The 17,177-nt window shown below is 46.5% G+C and overlaps 3 protein-coding genes across 3 annotated transcripts; all 3 read right to left on the bottom strand.

The window, feature by feature from the left end:
* Window positions 1–383: 383 nt before the first annotated feature.
* L199_005737 (uncharacterized protein) lies at window positions 384–5,407 on the bottom strand (the record flags this gene model as incomplete). Its single annotated transcript, XM_064891443.1, has 6 exons — window positions 384–600; window positions 667–1,535; window positions 1,600–3,456; window positions 3,511–4,263; window positions 4,326–5,041; window positions 5,107–5,407. The coding sequence occupies 6 exons, from the start codon at window positions 5,405–5,407 to the stop codon at window positions 384–386; spliced, it is 4,713 nt and encodes a 1,570-aa protein (XP_064747515.1).
* Window positions 5,408–6,994: 1,587 nt separating this feature from the next.
* L199_005736 (uncharacterized protein) lies at window positions 6,995–10,359 on the bottom strand (the record flags this gene model as incomplete). Its single annotated transcript, XM_064891442.1, has 10 exons — window positions 6,995–7,309; window positions 7,369–7,490; window positions 7,552–7,878; window positions 7,941–8,139; window positions 8,192–8,365; window positions 8,422–8,478; window positions 8,531–8,701; window positions 8,761–8,881; window positions 8,950–9,089; window positions 9,142–10,359. 10 exons carry the CDS (start codon window positions 10,357–10,359, stop codon window positions 6,995–6,997), a joined length of 2,844 nt encoding a protein of 947 aa, XP_064747514.1.
* Window positions 10,360–10,893: 534 nt separating this feature from the next.
* L199_005735 (uncharacterized protein) lies at window positions 10,894–16,698 on the bottom strand (the record flags this gene model as incomplete). Its single annotated transcript, XM_064891441.1, has 24 exons — window positions 10,894–11,020; window positions 11,097–11,373; window positions 11,431–11,558; window positions 11,616–11,836; window positions 11,890–12,006; window positions 12,058–12,336; window positions 12,401–12,637; window positions 12,698–12,871; window positions 12,928–13,040; window positions 13,096–13,285; window positions 13,346–13,687; window positions 13,747–13,911; window positions 13,965–14,183; window positions 14,244–14,559; window positions 14,611–14,704; window positions 14,755–15,166; window positions 15,217–15,411; window positions 15,468–15,550; window positions 15,608–15,705; window positions 15,763–15,908; window positions 15,964–16,033; window positions 16,093–16,205; window positions 16,258–16,476; window positions 16,555–16,698. 24 exons carry the CDS (start codon window positions 16,696–16,698, stop codon window positions 10,894–10,896), a joined length of 4,479 nt encoding a protein of 1,492 aa, XP_064747513.1.
* Between the last annotated feature and the right edge of the window lie 479 nt (window positions 16,699–17,177).

The raw sequence follows: 17,177 nt of genomic DNA, 5'->3' as shown, positions 1-17,177 counted from the left end.
GAAGTACATTGTTTGTGTATTCAAGTGAGAATTCTATGAAGCTTTGAGAGATTCATTATCTGAGCTTCCTATTCGGAAAGAGAAAGAGAAGAACCAGAAATAGGATGTAGAAAGGAATATCATATGTCAGAGATGTAAAAAACGTGAAGAACCAAATTAAATAGGAGAAATAACGGATATATTGCGAAACCCAAAGATCTTATGCGGGATACATTTTGGTCTATACCATTATGATTTCAAGATGTATTGAAGAGAGAACATGCTATGATGCGTCGAATCTGGAATTTCGACCCGATTTGAGTGAAAAGATATTGTCTATGCCGGTTATTGGAGATCGAGAAGGAAGAAAAGCGATTCGAGGAGTCTAGGTGATTTACAGTCGATTAATCCGATGCCTCCTCCTCTGCTACTTGAGCGAGAGCCTTTTCGAATTTCTGTTTAGGCGTTATCTTCGGTTCTCCATAGACGTCAATCTTATCTCCCAAAGCGCTGATCTCTTCAGATGACAATGACAAAGGCCGTATTAGGAATCCAATCGCCTTGTAAGCCGAAGGGAAATCTAACGAATCATCATCCAACGATGGCATTCTAGCCTCGATACTGTGAGATGAATGAATGGTCAGCACAACTGAATACTAGCACACATGCCATCGTTTATCAACTCACGCAGTCCTCAACACATCAGTCGTAACGACATTAGCTTCCAAAGCAGCTTTCCATCCCTTAGCCACAACCTTGGCGTCCTTCTCCTTTGCAATTCTGAAGACATCTTCCAACAACCTCTCAGCCAGGAGATGTCTTCGGATCTCAGGTAACGTCCTGAAGTATTCGGCGATATCCTCTGGATCCCTCGAACCTCCTTGATCCTTCTCACCCCATAATTCCTTCATGTCAGACGCGATCTTGGTCTTGGCACCAGCCTCGGTCAATTCCTTAGGAGCGGCAGGTTCAGCAGGAGTCTCTTCTTCCTCTTCCTCCTCTTCTTCCTCGTCACCTTCACCCTCGCCCTCACCTTCACCAGGTAGAGGTTTCGTCCGAGGAGCTAATTGAAGTTTCTTCCTCTGAGGAGCATTGTCACCGGCATCAGCACTACCTCTTCTACCCTCCGCAGGAGAAGGTTCAGTAGCGTCGTTAAGAGCGGAGAACATGTTGGCGGAGGAAGGTTGTCGGGAGAGTGGAGGAGTGACAGTACCAGTAGCACCGGCTTTGCCCTTTCGAGCGAATACACTCGAAGGTCCGAAAGTAGGTGCAGAGGGCATACCGGTGGAAGAGATATTTCGACCGATGTTGGAGAAGTCCGCTGGTCGACCGAGTCCTGCTCGTGGGTTGGCCGAGACAGATTGCCATTCTCCTGGCTGAGGTCCATCCCGTGATCGACCCGCTCTTGATCCACCTCGAGAGATCGATCCCTGAGATACTTGAGCAGCAGCAGCAGCCTTCTCTTCGGCAGCTTGTTGGTGGATCTCGGCGATGGTCATGACTCCCGCTTGCTTGTTTCTCGACTTCCATTTGGCCTTTCTCAAATCCATAATATCCTAGAGTACAAATGAATTACATTAGCTCAGCAAGTTCAGGAAAGAGAGAGATGTATTAACTCACCATAACCATAAACTTGATTCGCGAAGAGATCGATTCACTGTTAACAACCTGGTTCAATCTCTCAAACACAGTGTTCATGTTATCAGGAGCAGCTTCGTCATAAGCTTCACCAATGGTTGAGAGAAGTTTACAGGTCGATTCGATATCCTCTTCATCCGGATCGGTGACGTTACCGAGTAATCGGATGAGACATTGTCTGATGACACCTTTGGAGACCATTTCCAATTTGTATAATTCACCGATCAACTGGACCAAACCTAATCCTCTTCTCTTGGCTTTCTGAGCAGCGTAGTACTCATCAGACATCATGACAGCCTCGGTTTCACCCTCAGCACCACCTTCTTTCTCCTGTGCTTCTTGGTCTTTCTTCTGTTTAGCTAACCTCTCTTTGTCTTCCTCAGATTTGGCAGCAGCAGCTACAGCAGTATCTTCTCTGGCCTTCCATCCATTCTCGAAATCCATCTGACATCGACCAAGCAAGTATTTCCTGAACAGTACACCACCGGAAGTAGGTTTACCTTCAAGCACCTCAGTGACGTTGGGATCAAGTTCCACCATCAACAATCGACAAAGTTTGGCATACATGGCGGACCAGTGAGCTTCATCGGTAGCTTTCTCGAAGATGAGCTTGATGACGAGTTTCAATGTCATACCGTTAGTTTCATTCTGAGACTTGTTGGCCCATTCAAGAATCTGTTTGGAGATACCATCGAACTTCTCTTCGGTAAGCTTGTTGAGCAATGATTTGACCTTTCGTTCAATGAACGCTGGTGATCCCTCGTCATCACCTCCGAGTCTGGTTCTGGTCCAAGCGTTACCTGAGACCTGTAATGGTGGAGGAGCAGGCTCTTGAGACAAGCTTGCTCGGGGTTCCTGAGGAGCTCGCTTGGTACCACGTTGACTACCTCGACTAGCACCAGATCGGGAAGTGGATGGACCCATAGAAGGGAGACCAGCCATTCCTGGCATTCCAGGCCCACCTTGAGATGGTGATCGACCCATTGAACCAGCTCTGAGAGTCGCTTGATATCGTTGTTCGCTGGTGGTACCTCGGAGAGATCCCGATCCAGAACCGAATTGACCCATACCGAAAGATCCCATACCTTGACCTGGGAAAGCAGGTCTGTTGAGACCACCGATACCAAGACCAGTTGGCGCACCACTGACACTTCGACTGGAAGGGCCCATAGAATTTCGTCCACCTCTTGATCCTCGACTACCAAATCCACTTGAAGCATCGGCTTCAAGACCGATTTCTTCGAGAGGAGGTAAGCTTTCAGGCTTCTCTCGACACACGCCCATGAATTGCATCAGGAAGTCTCGGTCGTATCTGAATTTACCAGGCTCAGCACCGACGTTGAGCTGTGGTTGAGGAGATTTCATTGAGCCGGGATAGACGATAGATGAGAGATCTTCAATGGGTTTAGCGGTGTTGAGAGCTGATTGAGAGGCACTAGGGGATTCATCGGCAAGAGATGGTGAGGAAGGTTTGAGATCGAGAGCGGAAGGTGGGGGCCGTCTGGCACCGTTGATAGCAGCGACAGGTTTGGCAGGGAGACCAGCACCCAAAGCGGGAGAAGCGAGAGGAGAGGATGGAGTTGAGGCGGCGGGGGTCATGAGAGCTCGTCGTTGTTCGTCTGCTTTCTCTCTGGCTTCTTGAGCGGCAGCATGTGCCGCAGCCTTCTCTTGTTCGGCCTTCTCAGAGTGTTCTCTGAGAGCCTTAGCGTTGGCCTCCTTCTCAGCCGCGGCCTTTTCAGCGGCGGCTTGTTCAGCGGCGAATGCTTCTTCGAGTTTCTTCTTCTCAGCTTCGGCAGCAGCCTTTTCTTTGTTTTCAGCTTCCGCTTTCTCCTTTTCGGCCTGAAACCATGATTAGTCAGTGCCCATGATTGATAAGATAAAAAGATCACTCACCTTCTCAGCTGCCTCCTTAGCTTTTCGTTCCTCTTCCTCCTTGGCTTTCTTCTCTCTTCGTTCCTGCCTCTCCTTCTCCTCCTTCTCTTCCGTCAACCTGATCTTCTCTTTAGCAGCTTCCTCGGCTAATCGTAGCTTCTTCTGCTCCTCAGACTCGATTCTGACAACAACTGGTAAAGCAAGTTTCTTCTTAGGAGCTTCCTGCTGTGGCTCACTTCCTAGTTCCGGTGTACCCGCACCACTCGATGGAGCCGGTGAGGTCTTAGCTTTGACGGCAGCTTCAGCCTTGAGATCTAAGGCGGATCCATCCGGACGAGAAATCTTGATGGCGGCGGTTGTCCTTCTGGGAGTGAATGTAGGTGCGGATCCAGATAGATGAGGAGCGAAACCTGGAGTCGAGGGGCTTTGAGCCTGTTGAGGTGTAAAGGTAGGAGGCATAGGTCGTTGAGGTGTCACAGGGATGGAAGCGGCAGAAGCGTTTGAGGGAGTAGGTTGATGACCACTCATAAGGGATGGAGGTCGAGTAGGGGGTGTGGGAACGGGACTGGCACCACCACTACTGGGGAGGCCAGCGGAAGGTGGCATGGGTGATTGAGATGGTGGAAGTTGTCCCTGGGCAGCTCGAGGAGACATTGGTCCAGCTTGTTGTTGAGCTGGGTTGTAGCCAACACTGTTGTACTGCTGATTCTGAGGATGTTGCTGAGGAGCCCACTGTTGGTTGTACTGCTGCTGCTCGTATGGGTTGTATCCCTGCTAATAATGGACGCGAGAATTAGCCTCGACAATTCTCATTTCAGAACAGAGACCATACTTACGTAGTAATTCTGTTGAGGGTATTGCATCATTGGGTAACCTGGACCTTGAGGACCAGGATGCATACCGTAAGCTCCCATTCCACCTGGACCCATCATCATACCCGGTCTGGGCATACCCTGAGGACCAACACCATTAGGTCTGACTTGGGCTTGCTGGGGAGGCATACCACCTTGTTGAGGAGGTCGGAAACCTTGTTGGACATGGGTAGGTGCAGATGGGTTGAACTGGTTGGGTGGGATAGCTTGGTTGAGAACAGGTGATCGTTGTTGGTTGGGGAGACCGCTAACGGGTGGACGGAGGTGGGGAGTACCGGTGTAAGGTGAGTTTGAAAGACCATTTGGTCCAGGTTGGAAACCTGATTGACTCATCGATTGCCTCCTGTCATGTGTAGGGGGTACAGCAGGTTGCTGCTGGGGAGACGAGGTAGAGGGAGCGGGTGCTTGTTGATGGGGTTTACCGGCGAAGAGGGAGTGCAGATCGAGGTTCTTTTTGGGTGGGACAACGCCAGTGGTGGGTGGTGGACTGGTCGAAGATTGAGCACCTAGCGAACTCATCCTTTTGGTCTTGACTGCAGCAGAGTCATTGGAGGCGTCGGCGTCTATCGAACCGAATGATTTGACAGCATCAGAGAGGTGAGCACCAGTCGTTGAAGGAGCAGCCGGAGATGAGGACAGCATGGGGTTGGGGTGATCGACAGTACCAAAAGCGATGTTACCTATCGGCGATTTATCCAATTAGATGATGCGACATGCCATTTCACCGAAAAGAATCGATACTCACCTCGTTTGATATCCATACCACCTCCCACTAACATGCTACTTTTCCTACTATGTCCACTACCTGCGATAGGCACTGGGTTGGGACCATTTGATGCTGACGATTGGTTACTTACTCCATTGGGTAAAGAGGAATTTGATTGAGCAGGAGTGTTACTTCCTGAAGCTGGGTTGGAGGGTACAGGTGTCGAGGTAGCAGAAGCGGTTGGAGGTCCACGAGACCAGGCGGAAGAAGCGGACGTGGACGTCGAAGCCGAAGCTTTGCCTGAAGCTTGATTGACGTTTGCTGTGGTAGTTTTGCTCATTGACGATAATACGTATTCGACTTTTTTCTGTCTTTGAAATTGGTTTTATTCAAAGACAAAAAAGATAAAAAGAAGTTCAGGTCGTGAGATGCTTTTTTTAAATTTGGAGGTCGTGAAGGTGGAAAAGTCGTAATATATTAATGATATGATAAGTGACTTGACTTTTTATTTTATTCACGGACGAGAATAAAGGGAAGGATGGTATTTGAAGAATCTATCGGAATGGTATGATATATATGAGATCAGCAAACATAGGTAAGATCGGGATGGAAGAAAAGGTTTTGTTTCAATGTGTCATTGATCCATTCATGAACAATACTACTCACACGTTCTTCTTGATATCCTAGGTATGCTAAAGTGTCCTTATGATGCAAGTCCTTTAGTATATAAATATGAGGATGCTGATGCTGATCAGACAAGAGTCGATACGATGATCTTGTCTCTTGACTTTTCTTTTTTTAGGTTGAGTGGTGATGACGAGAACAGAGGTACTCGGTCCTGTCTCAGTCTTCTTTTTTGATGGTAGACTACGTGAAGCTATCCTCGTGGTATAAGGATGAGCTATGCAGTGCTATGTTGAGAGTGTACCCAAAAGAAGAGTAGTGATGATAGACCCTTTTCTGTTGGAAAGAGTCCGTTATAGCGAGATATAACGATGATGAAGATGGAGTGAAGATGAACGTGAAAAAGTGATATTACATGAAAGGGAAGGGTGCGGTACAGGGTAAATGGATCACACTGTATGGGTATACCATGGTGGGTGGCAATTTTACTAGGACGACACGCGGAGTTTGCGGAGAAATGGGAATAAACTGCTATGTTAAAAAATGACATAACCGACCAAGTTGAAAGAGATGCATACCAATGGCCAGAGGACGAACCATAAGCCATCAATTCAATTTGATGATGCTGGTATAGCAGAGGGCAATACCGATCATCGACAATGCTGATGCTGACGTGGATCTCCATCAACTTCAGATCCCAAGGCAGTGCGAGTATACTAGTACATACACGAAATACACACACACACACAACTTGCTAAGTACAAGTAAGTAGGTTGATCTACCTCGTGGCATGAACATTACGCAACAGCAGATTGCCACAATCCAATTCAGTTCGCCTATGCATGATCTTCATATCCTCAAACAACGTTCAGTCCGCTATGCAGGTGTTGAGCATATCAAATTGATAGTACACTAAACGACAGCACGTCTAAGACTGCACAATCTATACATCATATCTCGTATGATCCGATCCATATATATATCTTCTGCTAGTCGTAAAGCACGGAAATGCAAATGGAGCGGAAATACTGCTACGATAACGAACATGTGACGAAAACCAACGAAAAAAAATTGGGAGATGGTACGGTTGATATCTGAAGCTTGGTGTCAACCGACAAAATCTCTTTGCCGTGCCTGTACGAGTATCCTGTTTTACTACCTTCGATTTAAGACTAGATCATTAATCAATACATACACACAATATAGATAGTAATCACAGATGTAAGTATTGATAGATATCGTACATCTCTCCAAAATAAATTAGATAGTACTCGTAAGTATATGAATGAGATAGTATTCGTCCTCAAATCAATTCTCTAATCATCCCTTCCAGATCGTCCAATGCCCTACGAATATCTTGCATCTCACCTTCATCCTCATCCTCATCATTTAATTGCTCTTCATTCTGCGTTGTCGCACTGTTAGACATCAATAATCGTTTGAGGTTCTGGTGTAATTCATATTTCAGTCCTCTCAATGAAGCTCTCAATCCCTCCAGTTTCTCCCGTCTCGACCCTCCAGGTAATGATTTGATATCCAGTTCCTGTACCTCGTCGAGAGATGATATGAATTTAGTGATTACCAATGCCAAGTATCCGGCGATAGCTTTGGCGAATATCTATTGTATCTCGTCAGTGATCTTATATTATTTTATGGATTGTATCAGTGCTGACTTACACTTCTGTCAATATGGGAATACTCAAAGTACAGATTAGAAAGATGATGAGTCAGAGACAGTGTATCGAGACAATGGCATTTTCGTAAACATCCATATTTCCCTGTACAGCTCGAGTCGATCTCTGCAGCATTCCATATTTAGCTAGGAATGGTCCACTACAGTAGGGACATGAAGTTGCTCACTTGTACTCGCAATCACTTTGATAGTCTCGTCACCCGACCGGATACATTGGATCAACACCGCCAGAACAGTAAGTAGGGAATCCTCCAGGAGACCAGATGTCGAGACACCCTGCGTTTCCATGTCGACATCCATTTCAGTTAGTTGACTTTGTTCCTCGTTGTCATTATCGGACGGGCGAGCTCCAGGAATGAAATGACCACGTTGGAGTATCATTCGTGCCAAACTCGTTACGCCGCCTTGTACTTGTATGATCTGCGGGGCCCATTCGGGGGACGCATCGGTGACTATGAGAAGCAGTTGAAGAGATTGGAGTACGCAGCGTGAAGCTATATGTGCCTCTGTCAGCACATCGTGGTAGTAGGGTGGCAGGTTGATTTCTGAGACTTACTATTGACCGAGACACCTTCTTCATTCAAGACCAGACTACTGCATGCAATGATGATGATTATGAGATCCTCGATAAGGTCTTTATGTCTTTGTTGCAGCTCATGCGGACGGTCATCGGCGTTACTCAAGGTATGAGCGATGATCTGGAGTAGCGCATAAACATGATCGAAATCAGGTGGGCTATCCGACGGTAGAAGATCCTGTATGCCCCTATAAGCACTGAAAGCCGATAGGTGCTAAGCAGACACTTACCAGGCCTTTCTCGTTGAGATCAAATCTTACACCAAGTATTTTGACTTCAGATCTCAAACTCTTTGTCACCTTCTCAAATATATGAGCACCATTGACAGCCGGACTCAGATCCTTCAGTAAACTCGATTGATAGATATTGCCAAGTACGGTAGAAGCGAGCAGTCGTGTGCTTGGCTGGGTCACATAGACGATCAGTCGGAAGCCATTGAATTGAGTAGCGGTGGACTTACGGTAACTGATGAGGATGCCGATCGCATCGAGGCGAAAATGCGTCGAATTTTCTGTGTCTTCTTAAATTGTCAGTCCCTTCCTAATATATTCGGTTCGAAAACCACTCACCGAGCCGTTGGCTTTCCCTTTGACATTCCCATCAAGCGGTCCTTCCCTGGTCTTAAGATTTCTCAACAGTAAATCCAATACCTTCTCGACATCATTCAATAATATATGTTCGATCCCAGAATTTGATTGTTGCAGAGTCTCTAGCATTAGCATACAGATAGTTTCCATAGCCTGAAGTTTGTCATATCGTTAGCATCAAATTTGAATGTTGAGTTGAAACTCCTACCCACCAAATCAGGTTCTTCCCCTCTAGCTTCCATAAAACTCTCCCAAACTTTCTCCACTTGACCGCATATGTTCATCTTGGCCAACCAGCTCTCGTCCTGCATATTGTCCAGAATATCGATGGCACTGTATAATGGCAATATCATATGAGCTGCCTGTTAAACATGATTTTCAGGTCACTAAGCTAAGCTCACCTAGTTCTCTTGAATGACATTCCCATACTTGGATCGGTGATTCCCTCTATCAAACAAGATAGTTCATCCATGAATCTTCTGTTCTCCCCTTTCGATCTCATATCTGATACAGCTTGCGGTGCTCTTGCCAATAGTAGCTCCTATCAACAGTCCCGTCAAGCTCAGTGTATATCTTCTTGATAAGAAACTCACGGCCATGAGATTACCAGAACCATTCTGCGTCTCATTATTATCAGTTTCGTACTTTTTCCTCAACTCTGCATAACTAGCTTCAGGAGCTGTCTCTTCTACACCCAGCTCTTCCCTTGATACATTCGCTATGTCGAGATTTACTTGAGATACTTCAGCTAACATCGATCGTTTACCGCCATACGTCCTTTTGGCTCTTCCTCCCGATCCACCACCACTACCACTTGCCACTTGCGCAGGGATTGTCGCTGAGCTTGCTTGATCTGTACCTCGTGGTGATGAACGTGAGGGTGATTCAGGCATGGATTGAGTACGTAAAAGTGATTTTGAAGGTGTTGTAGGAGCCTGTTGAGTTTGCTGAGCAGGTGAATGGGTCATTGATCCTCCGAAAGAACTCTTATCGTCCTCATCAACACCTTGTTCTTCTTTGTTGCCTTTGGACGGACTAATCGGCACTGAAGTCATACTCTGACTCTTCGTCAACATTCTCCTCATCCCCCCTGGTCTGCCCAACTTTGGTCGATTGGAGACATCAAGCGTACCGGGCGAAGTGAATTTACCAGGTGACTCGAAATAACCTTTCCTTGGTGAAACAGCCGAAAACAGATCTTCGTATGCCGATGGTGATCCTTGAGGTGTATTGGTTCGAGAGAGTGATCTGAGTTTTCGGGGCGGGGTGGAAGGTGCTCTAGCGTCGGGTGGTAGAGGTGGAGAAGATGAAGGTGGATGGACGTCGACTATGGGAGCTGAACGTTTTGGTTGTGCTTTCGATTTCGATATAGTGCTTGGCGTGGTAGAAGTGGGAATGATATTGGTAGATCTGGATTTCTTGATTGGTGGTGGCGAAGGTGAGGGTGTCCTACTTCCCGAAGGGGATGAAGGTAGACTACGAGCTGACGTGAGTTTCCTATCGCCAGAAGACCTCGAGATTCGACTTTGAGGTGAGTTATCACTATGTGTGTCCACCAGCGATATTGCTTCCTTGACCTTTTTGGATATGGGCGATCCATCCTTGATCACTGCCTTCCCTTTGGTGCTAGTAGAAGCAGACCCATATGTGATCTCCTCATCACTATCGTCCGTATCCTCCCCTAGAGCTTCGGCCTTTCTTTTCTCCCTTATGATCGATGCTTTTCGAGAATACGTCTTTCGGGCAGACAAGCTGGTCGAGCGGGTGATACTGACAGGAGAAGAGGGGACAGGAGAGGATGATGTGGTCATGGCGATTAGGGATTGATAATAAGAAGGATATGGACCAGAACAGAGATGACGAGAGATGCAGAAGCAAAATGAGTTTAGGTGATATCCTATGAAATAGTCATCAGCTCTTCGAGCTCCATTTGATACGATTAGCTCACCAGGATTCTGCCTCTTTCGCTTCTGGTGAGACACAAGAAGGAGTGCGATACCATTACATGTCACCACATCAGAGAGGAGAGAAAGGAAGAGGGACAAACCTCGACTTGAAGCTTGGAATCCGGCTCTGACATTAACTCGAGAGGGCCCCACAAACCAAACAGCTGAGAGAGCTCCCCCTTTCGGCGACTTCCGCTTCAACTCTTGAGAGTCGAACAAAGCCAACTTTACAACATGAAGTTCACAAACAGCATCCATCATAAATTCACATATAATCGTATCATATCATATCGTAACATACAGAAACTATACACTCTCTGAATTATCTTGTATCGTGCAGAAAACCCGGAAACAACCCATACCATAAAACTCAAACTATCAAACATCTATCATCGACATCTAATCCGAATCATCGTCCAAATCAGACATCTCGATATAAGCAGGTTTCTTAGTCGCTCCCCTGCCTGCTCTGGCAGCTGGTTTCTTGGGAGCGACAGGTGAAGCCTCATAGTCATCTACTAGCATCCTACAATAATTGGATCGTTCAGATCAGCTAATCATCGACGAATGAGTCGGACATCAAGTGGAAATCCGAAACTTACGAGTCATTGAATTCAGATTCAGATTCCGATTCTTCTTTGACTTTCTTAGCCTTGGCTGCAGGCGCCTTCTTGGCTTTAGTAGCGGCGGCAGGTTTAGCTGGCAGTATATCTGCATCTGAATCCTCAGATATAGCTGCTGCCTTCTTTTTGGGTGGAGCTTTGGCTTTTGGCTTGATTGGCGCGCTATCTGAATCATCGTCGATCACTGATATCGTTGCCTTAGGTTTGGCTTTGGATGCGGCCGCAGTAGAGGCTTTAGGAGCAGGGATGGTGTACACTGTGACATATCAAGATGTCAATCGTTGATAGTGAAGATTCAAACAGCTACACTCACTATCGTCATCGGAATCATCAAGCTCCATCTTGGTCTCAATCTTAGCTTTTGGTTTGGCAGCAGGTTTAGCTGCAGCTACTTTCTTAGCAGCAGGTTTGACGTCCACACCGTCTTCTGAGACATTGGTACTGCCATGACAAAGTTAGTGTCGTCCTCTAAAGGCATTTAGGGGTCTAGTAGCTTACCTGTCCCGCTTAGATGGAGACGTCTTGACAGGTGAAGTCTTAGCAGCAGCAGCTTTAGGCTTAGCTCTTGGTTTGGCCGCAGCTTTGGGTTTGAAATCATCCTCGTCATCGTCGGTATCTTCACCTGCAGCTCTCTTCTTCTTCTTCTGAGCAGCTTTGATGGCGCCTTTGGTCTTGGGTTTCAAGCCTTTGAGAGCGAGAGCATCGTTCTCCAATAAAATCTATGAACTTGGTTAGTTTGTGGACCTTGCCCCATCAGATCGATAATACTTACATTCCACTCTTCGAGGAACTTATCCAAATCGGTGTTCCAGATATCCTGAGGAGATAGCTTGAGGAGCTCGATGAGCTCTCCTTCTTTAGCATCTCTTTCGGCAAGAAGTTTGTTGACCTGGTCTTGATTATCAGCTGATGTAACATTAGGCACACTGAAAGAACATACCTTCTCCACCGTCAAACTCCAGATAGCCATACCCAACAAGTAATCATAGTCGCTGGCCATACCCTCGTCTTCTTCTTCAAGAGCTGCTTCAGTTTCCCCAGCATCTTTAGCTTGGACCTTTTTAGGGAAAGGTCGGAATTTCAAAGCTCTAAGCTCATCGACGATGACAGCTTTCTTCTTGTTGTTGACGTTGAGTTCTTTAGAGATGATCATCTGAACGAATCGAGCTTGATTGGAAAGCCTTTCGAATTGCTTGTTCAGCTCGTCGGCGAGCCATTGCTATGGGGGGAGGCCATCGTTAGTACTGTATCTCGTCCCACCAAACCCCACTGATGCCACTCACCTTTCGCAGACCATAGTATTCTAGACGCTTTCCGTAGAAGTCCGACAAGATCTCTTCGGCGGAAGTATATTTCCTGATCTTTCCATTAAGATCGAAACACACCATATTACCCGTGCTGAGCGTCGTGGTCATCTTGAATCGCTTGTCGAGACCTTCTGCCTCGGCAGCTTTCATGTTGGCTTCGTTCAAGTGCAATTTGAAGTGGACTGTAGATTCGGTATGGTGTTCTTCGTAGTCCTATGAACGTATGGTGTCAGCAATGTACAGCCGGGAACTACGTTCAAGGCTTTGGCTCACCTTGATGGTAGCAGGGACCTTATCCGTACCAGTGGTCATCTCTTCGATCATCTCCTTGAAATCTTGAGTCCATTTTCGGATGGGCAATTCAGTAATCTCGATAGTCTTATCGTCAATCTTCTCGATGATGCCGCTGACCTTGTACTTGTCCTGCTCAATTCGCTCGATAGAGCCCTACACCTGTGTGTCAGTACTGTCGTGGATATGAGACCTCTTGAAAATCTACCTACCTTGAAGCCTCGGAACCAAGGGTTCATCTTCTCCTGCTCTTCACCTCGCATCAATCGGCGCAAGTTTTCAACAATTTCGATTGGGTTGAAGTTGGGGATAGAAGTACTCCAACCTTTAGTGTATTTAGGTCAGCTGATGTATCCTACTGGAATGGTAATTAAGCTTACCAGTTCCGATACCATCAGCACCGTTGATCAAGACCAAAGGAACGGTAGGAAGGTAGTAATCTGGCTCGATACTCATACCTTCTTCAATAAGGTAGTTGAGCAAGCCTTCGTCAGCGGGATGGAAGATGGCTCTAGTCATTCGAGGGATAGCAGTGTAGATATAACGAGGACTGGCAGCGTCTTTACCACCCTGTTATATTGAAGTTATCAGCTTGTGTGACACGAAGCGAGGGCAGTCTCTATCACTTACTGAAAGACGTGTACCGAATTGACCGTTTGGAGAGAGCAAATTGATGTTGTTACTTCCGACAAATGTCTGTGCTAGACCAACAATGGTAGATGCCAAGGATTGTTCACCGTGGTGGTATGCGGTCTTTTCAGAAACGTAACCGACCAACTGAGCCACTTTGATTTCTTTGGTAAGGTTTCGCTTGAAAGTAGCGAACATGACTTTACGTTGACCAGGTTTCAAACCGTCTGCCACTGATGGGATCGATCGCAAGTTATCGGCCATCGAGAAAAGAATAAGTTCCTTGTTGACGAAATCAGAGATGGGAACTACGTCGATATCGTGGTCAAGGAAAGTACCAGGCTAAGGATTATATATTCAGTCTAACATTCCCATAATGAGAAGACGAACCGCAAGCTCACCTTGAACTGTCGGAGCCATTCTTTTCGATCATCCGCTTTCTTCTTGTTGAACGCCATGTCAATCAAGCCTCGATCTTCGTCCTTCAGGGTATCGAAGGCGAGTCGATGTCGGTCGAGATCAGCAAAGTATTTCTGGGCATCTTTCGAGTCACTCGTACCCAGACCCTATATCCATTGATCAGCTCGCAGCTCATTAGCTCAGACAGAGGAAAACATACCTTGTAATACTTAGATTCCCAACCTCGACCATCGTTATTGGCAGCTTTCCATTCTTCATACTGGGGCATGGTGTAGAAGGTGTGTTCTTGTTTACCTTTCCATACTTTTACGATGGGAGTGATAAACTCCAAAAGGAAGTTGGGGATTCTTAGAAGAGATGGGTAGAAGTGGTCTAGGAAGTTGATCAAAAGACCTTTGATATGCGAACCATCATGATCCTACGTGGGGTGTGGGTCAGCCCATGCAAATGTGTTCATCGTGATGGTCCGGAAACTCACCTGATCAGTCATAATCATCAAGTGACCATAACGTAGACTATCGGTCGAAGTATAAGTCTCTTTGTGTTTGAGACCGAGGATTTGACGGATATGCTGAAGCTCCACATTCTTGATGATTTGATCGTGACCGGCTTCTCGCACATTCAGCAATTTACCTCGCAATGGGAAGACTCCATATTCGTCACGTCCAACAACGGCTAAACCAGACACAGCCAATGCTTTGGCGGAATCTCCTTCTGTCAGGATCAGGGTACAGTTTTTGGCGTTTCGGCCACCAGCGTGGTTCGCATCTTCCAGCTTGACGATACCACCGACTCTGCAAGTTCATCAGCGAATTTTCTTACTCAACCTTATACCGTTCACTCACCGACTTCGCTTAGCACCGTCGGTCTTCTTCATTATCTGATCTTGCTTGAATCGAGCCCAGCTGAGCACGTTGTCGATGATACCGGTTTTGGCCACTAAGTACTATGTCAGCTGCATTTCCCACTTGGTATATCGCTGAGCTTACCTTTCTTGATGAAATCTTCCGAAAGGTCACATTTACTTCCAAAAGCAGACGATTTGAGCGTCAAATTCTCTTTGGTCTGAGAATCAAAAGCGGGATTTTCGACCAAGGCGTTGACGAAGATCCACATGTGATTTTTAACCTGGAAGGGTTTGACGGGAGCAGCCTTGTTCTTCTTCTTGATCTGTTCCAAAAGCTTATTGGCGAGCTGAGTGGAGACCATGTCGACGTGTGTACCACCTTTTGTAGTAGCAATGGAATTCGCGAAAGAGACTTGTTTCATTTCCCCCTCAGATAGCGTAAAAGCGATTTCCCATCGTTTATTCACGGCCTCGTAGACGAGAGGAGGCTTATTCATAGCCGCACCTTCGGCGGACGTGGATGCACTAGCGGAGTTGACGTACATTTCGACGTACTACATGATGTTGTCAGCGAAATTCATGGATGCTCGTTATCGAAACCTACCTGCTTGAAACCTTTGATTTTTAGTCTTTCATCGTTCAAGAATACCTTGATATCCTTGACTGTACCAGCCATATCATATACTCGCTTCATCAATAAAGCATTGGTATCGTCATCGATTCGAGTCATACCAAATCGAGGTAGATCAGGAGTGAAGGTGATCCTGGTCCATTCTTCGCCTTTTTTGTTCTCGGTGATCTGCGGGATCGTCGGTCAGCTACTCGATTCCTTACCTATCCAAAAACAGTACTCACCTTGGGCGTGCCTTTCTTGTCCATATTGTTCGAGAAGACTTGCTTGTACTTCTGACCGTTGACCTTGTCGGCGGTTTCGACGACTTATAGGAATATCAGTACAATTCCGAACAGATTGGGATAGTATAGGAAAGACTCACTGAACTCGGTGGAATAGATGTTGGCTAACTTAGCACCATAACCGTTACGACCACCGGTCAACTTCTTCTGATCGTCGTCGAAGTTACTTCCCGCTAGTCTATGGTAGAATATGAGTCAGCTCAGGTATAGCGAAGAGCTGAAGAAGGGGACTTACAGATGACCGAAGATAAGTTCCGGGATCATGACGCCTTCCTTCTTGTGCATTTCTACTGGAATACCTTTACCGTTGTTATAGACGGAGATGGTGTTCTTTTCTCGGTCGATGGTGACTTTGATGGAATCCATGGTAGGATCGTTGATCTATGCCCAGGGAGATCAGGTTCTGCGTGACATGAAGTGGATATGCATGACTTACCTTGTTGTCCGCTGCATTCACCAATATCTCATCAAAAATCTTGAGGAAACCAGGTACAAAGGTAATATCTCTATTTGTGTCTCGTCAGCCTTTCTAACCTATAACTGTTGAGCGGACAGCGATGCTCACCTGTAGATCATACCCTTGGACTCTTCGTCAAAGACCCACATCTTTTGAGAGATAGCTTCTACCGAACCGATATACGTATCCGGACGTTTCAAAACGTGTTCTCTTTGTGATAGCTAAACATTCATGTGAGCTGAGTTCGGGGTTTATAGTAGGGAACAAACTAACCTTTTGGTAAACTTCACTCGCACTCTTCTTGTTTGCTGGGACCGCAGCACTTGGTCCAGCACCCAGATCTTCGTCATTCTCTTCTACGACCTTTGCTTGCGCTTTTGCTTTTACAGGAGAATTCTCCATATCGAAGTCATCTTCGGAGATTGAATCGTTTGGTAGGTTCTTAGAAGCTAGAGGAGTTTTCTTGGTGGTAGCTTTCTTAGCTGCTGGTGCCTTTGAGTCGCATCTCACATCAGCTTGCCATTCCTTTGTCAGAACAAATTCTGACATGGGTAGGGAGGAAAGACTCACTTTAGGTGCTTTGGGGACGGCTGCTTTCTTAGCAGGGGCTTTCTTCTCTGCTGCAGGCTTCTTGGCTTTGGCAGGTTGAATGTACCCCTCGGATTCACTTCCCCCATCATCCATGATGAAGCCATCAGATTCACTGTCTGACATGGTGACTGGGCGGTCGGTCGGTCGAGTGGTGAGATATCGGAAGTGAGTGTGTCTTGCTGTTGTTTGAAGAGATTGATGAAGTCGGTCGAGTGGTGCTGATCTGATTAAGGTGAGTGACCTGCTATGTGAAAGGGAATAAAAGAGTGAAAAGGTACGTCTGACAACACCCATCTACTGACTACCACCTGTAAATATGTATGGATGTGAGAGAGCGAGGTGGAATGGAATGGGTTGTGGTTGTTTTTCGCTCTTGGGACGCGTCTCACCTCAGCTTTTGTTTGTTTGTTTACATTTGTACACCTTCTGATAATCAGCACGTGGTGTGACGTGACGTGGCATAATTCATGAATCGAGAGTACACAGCAACTCGGTTACTTCCTGTGTCTTGTCGTCACCACACGAGTGAGAGTGAGATTCGGTGGTCGCGTTTACTTTGTCCCTTCGCAGCTCCAAATAACATTAGAACAGTCAACAGCTCT

Source organism: Kwoniella botswanensis, chromosome 1 (genome assembly GCF_036426115.1).
Source record: "Kwoniella botswanensis chromosome 1, complete sequence".
NCBI lineage: Eukaryota > Fungi > Basidiomycota > Tremellomycetes > Tremellales > Cryptococcaceae > Kwoniella > Kwoniella botswanensis.
Note: the sequence above shows the minus strand (reverse complement) of the source record. Positions and strands in the feature narration are given on the sequence as shown.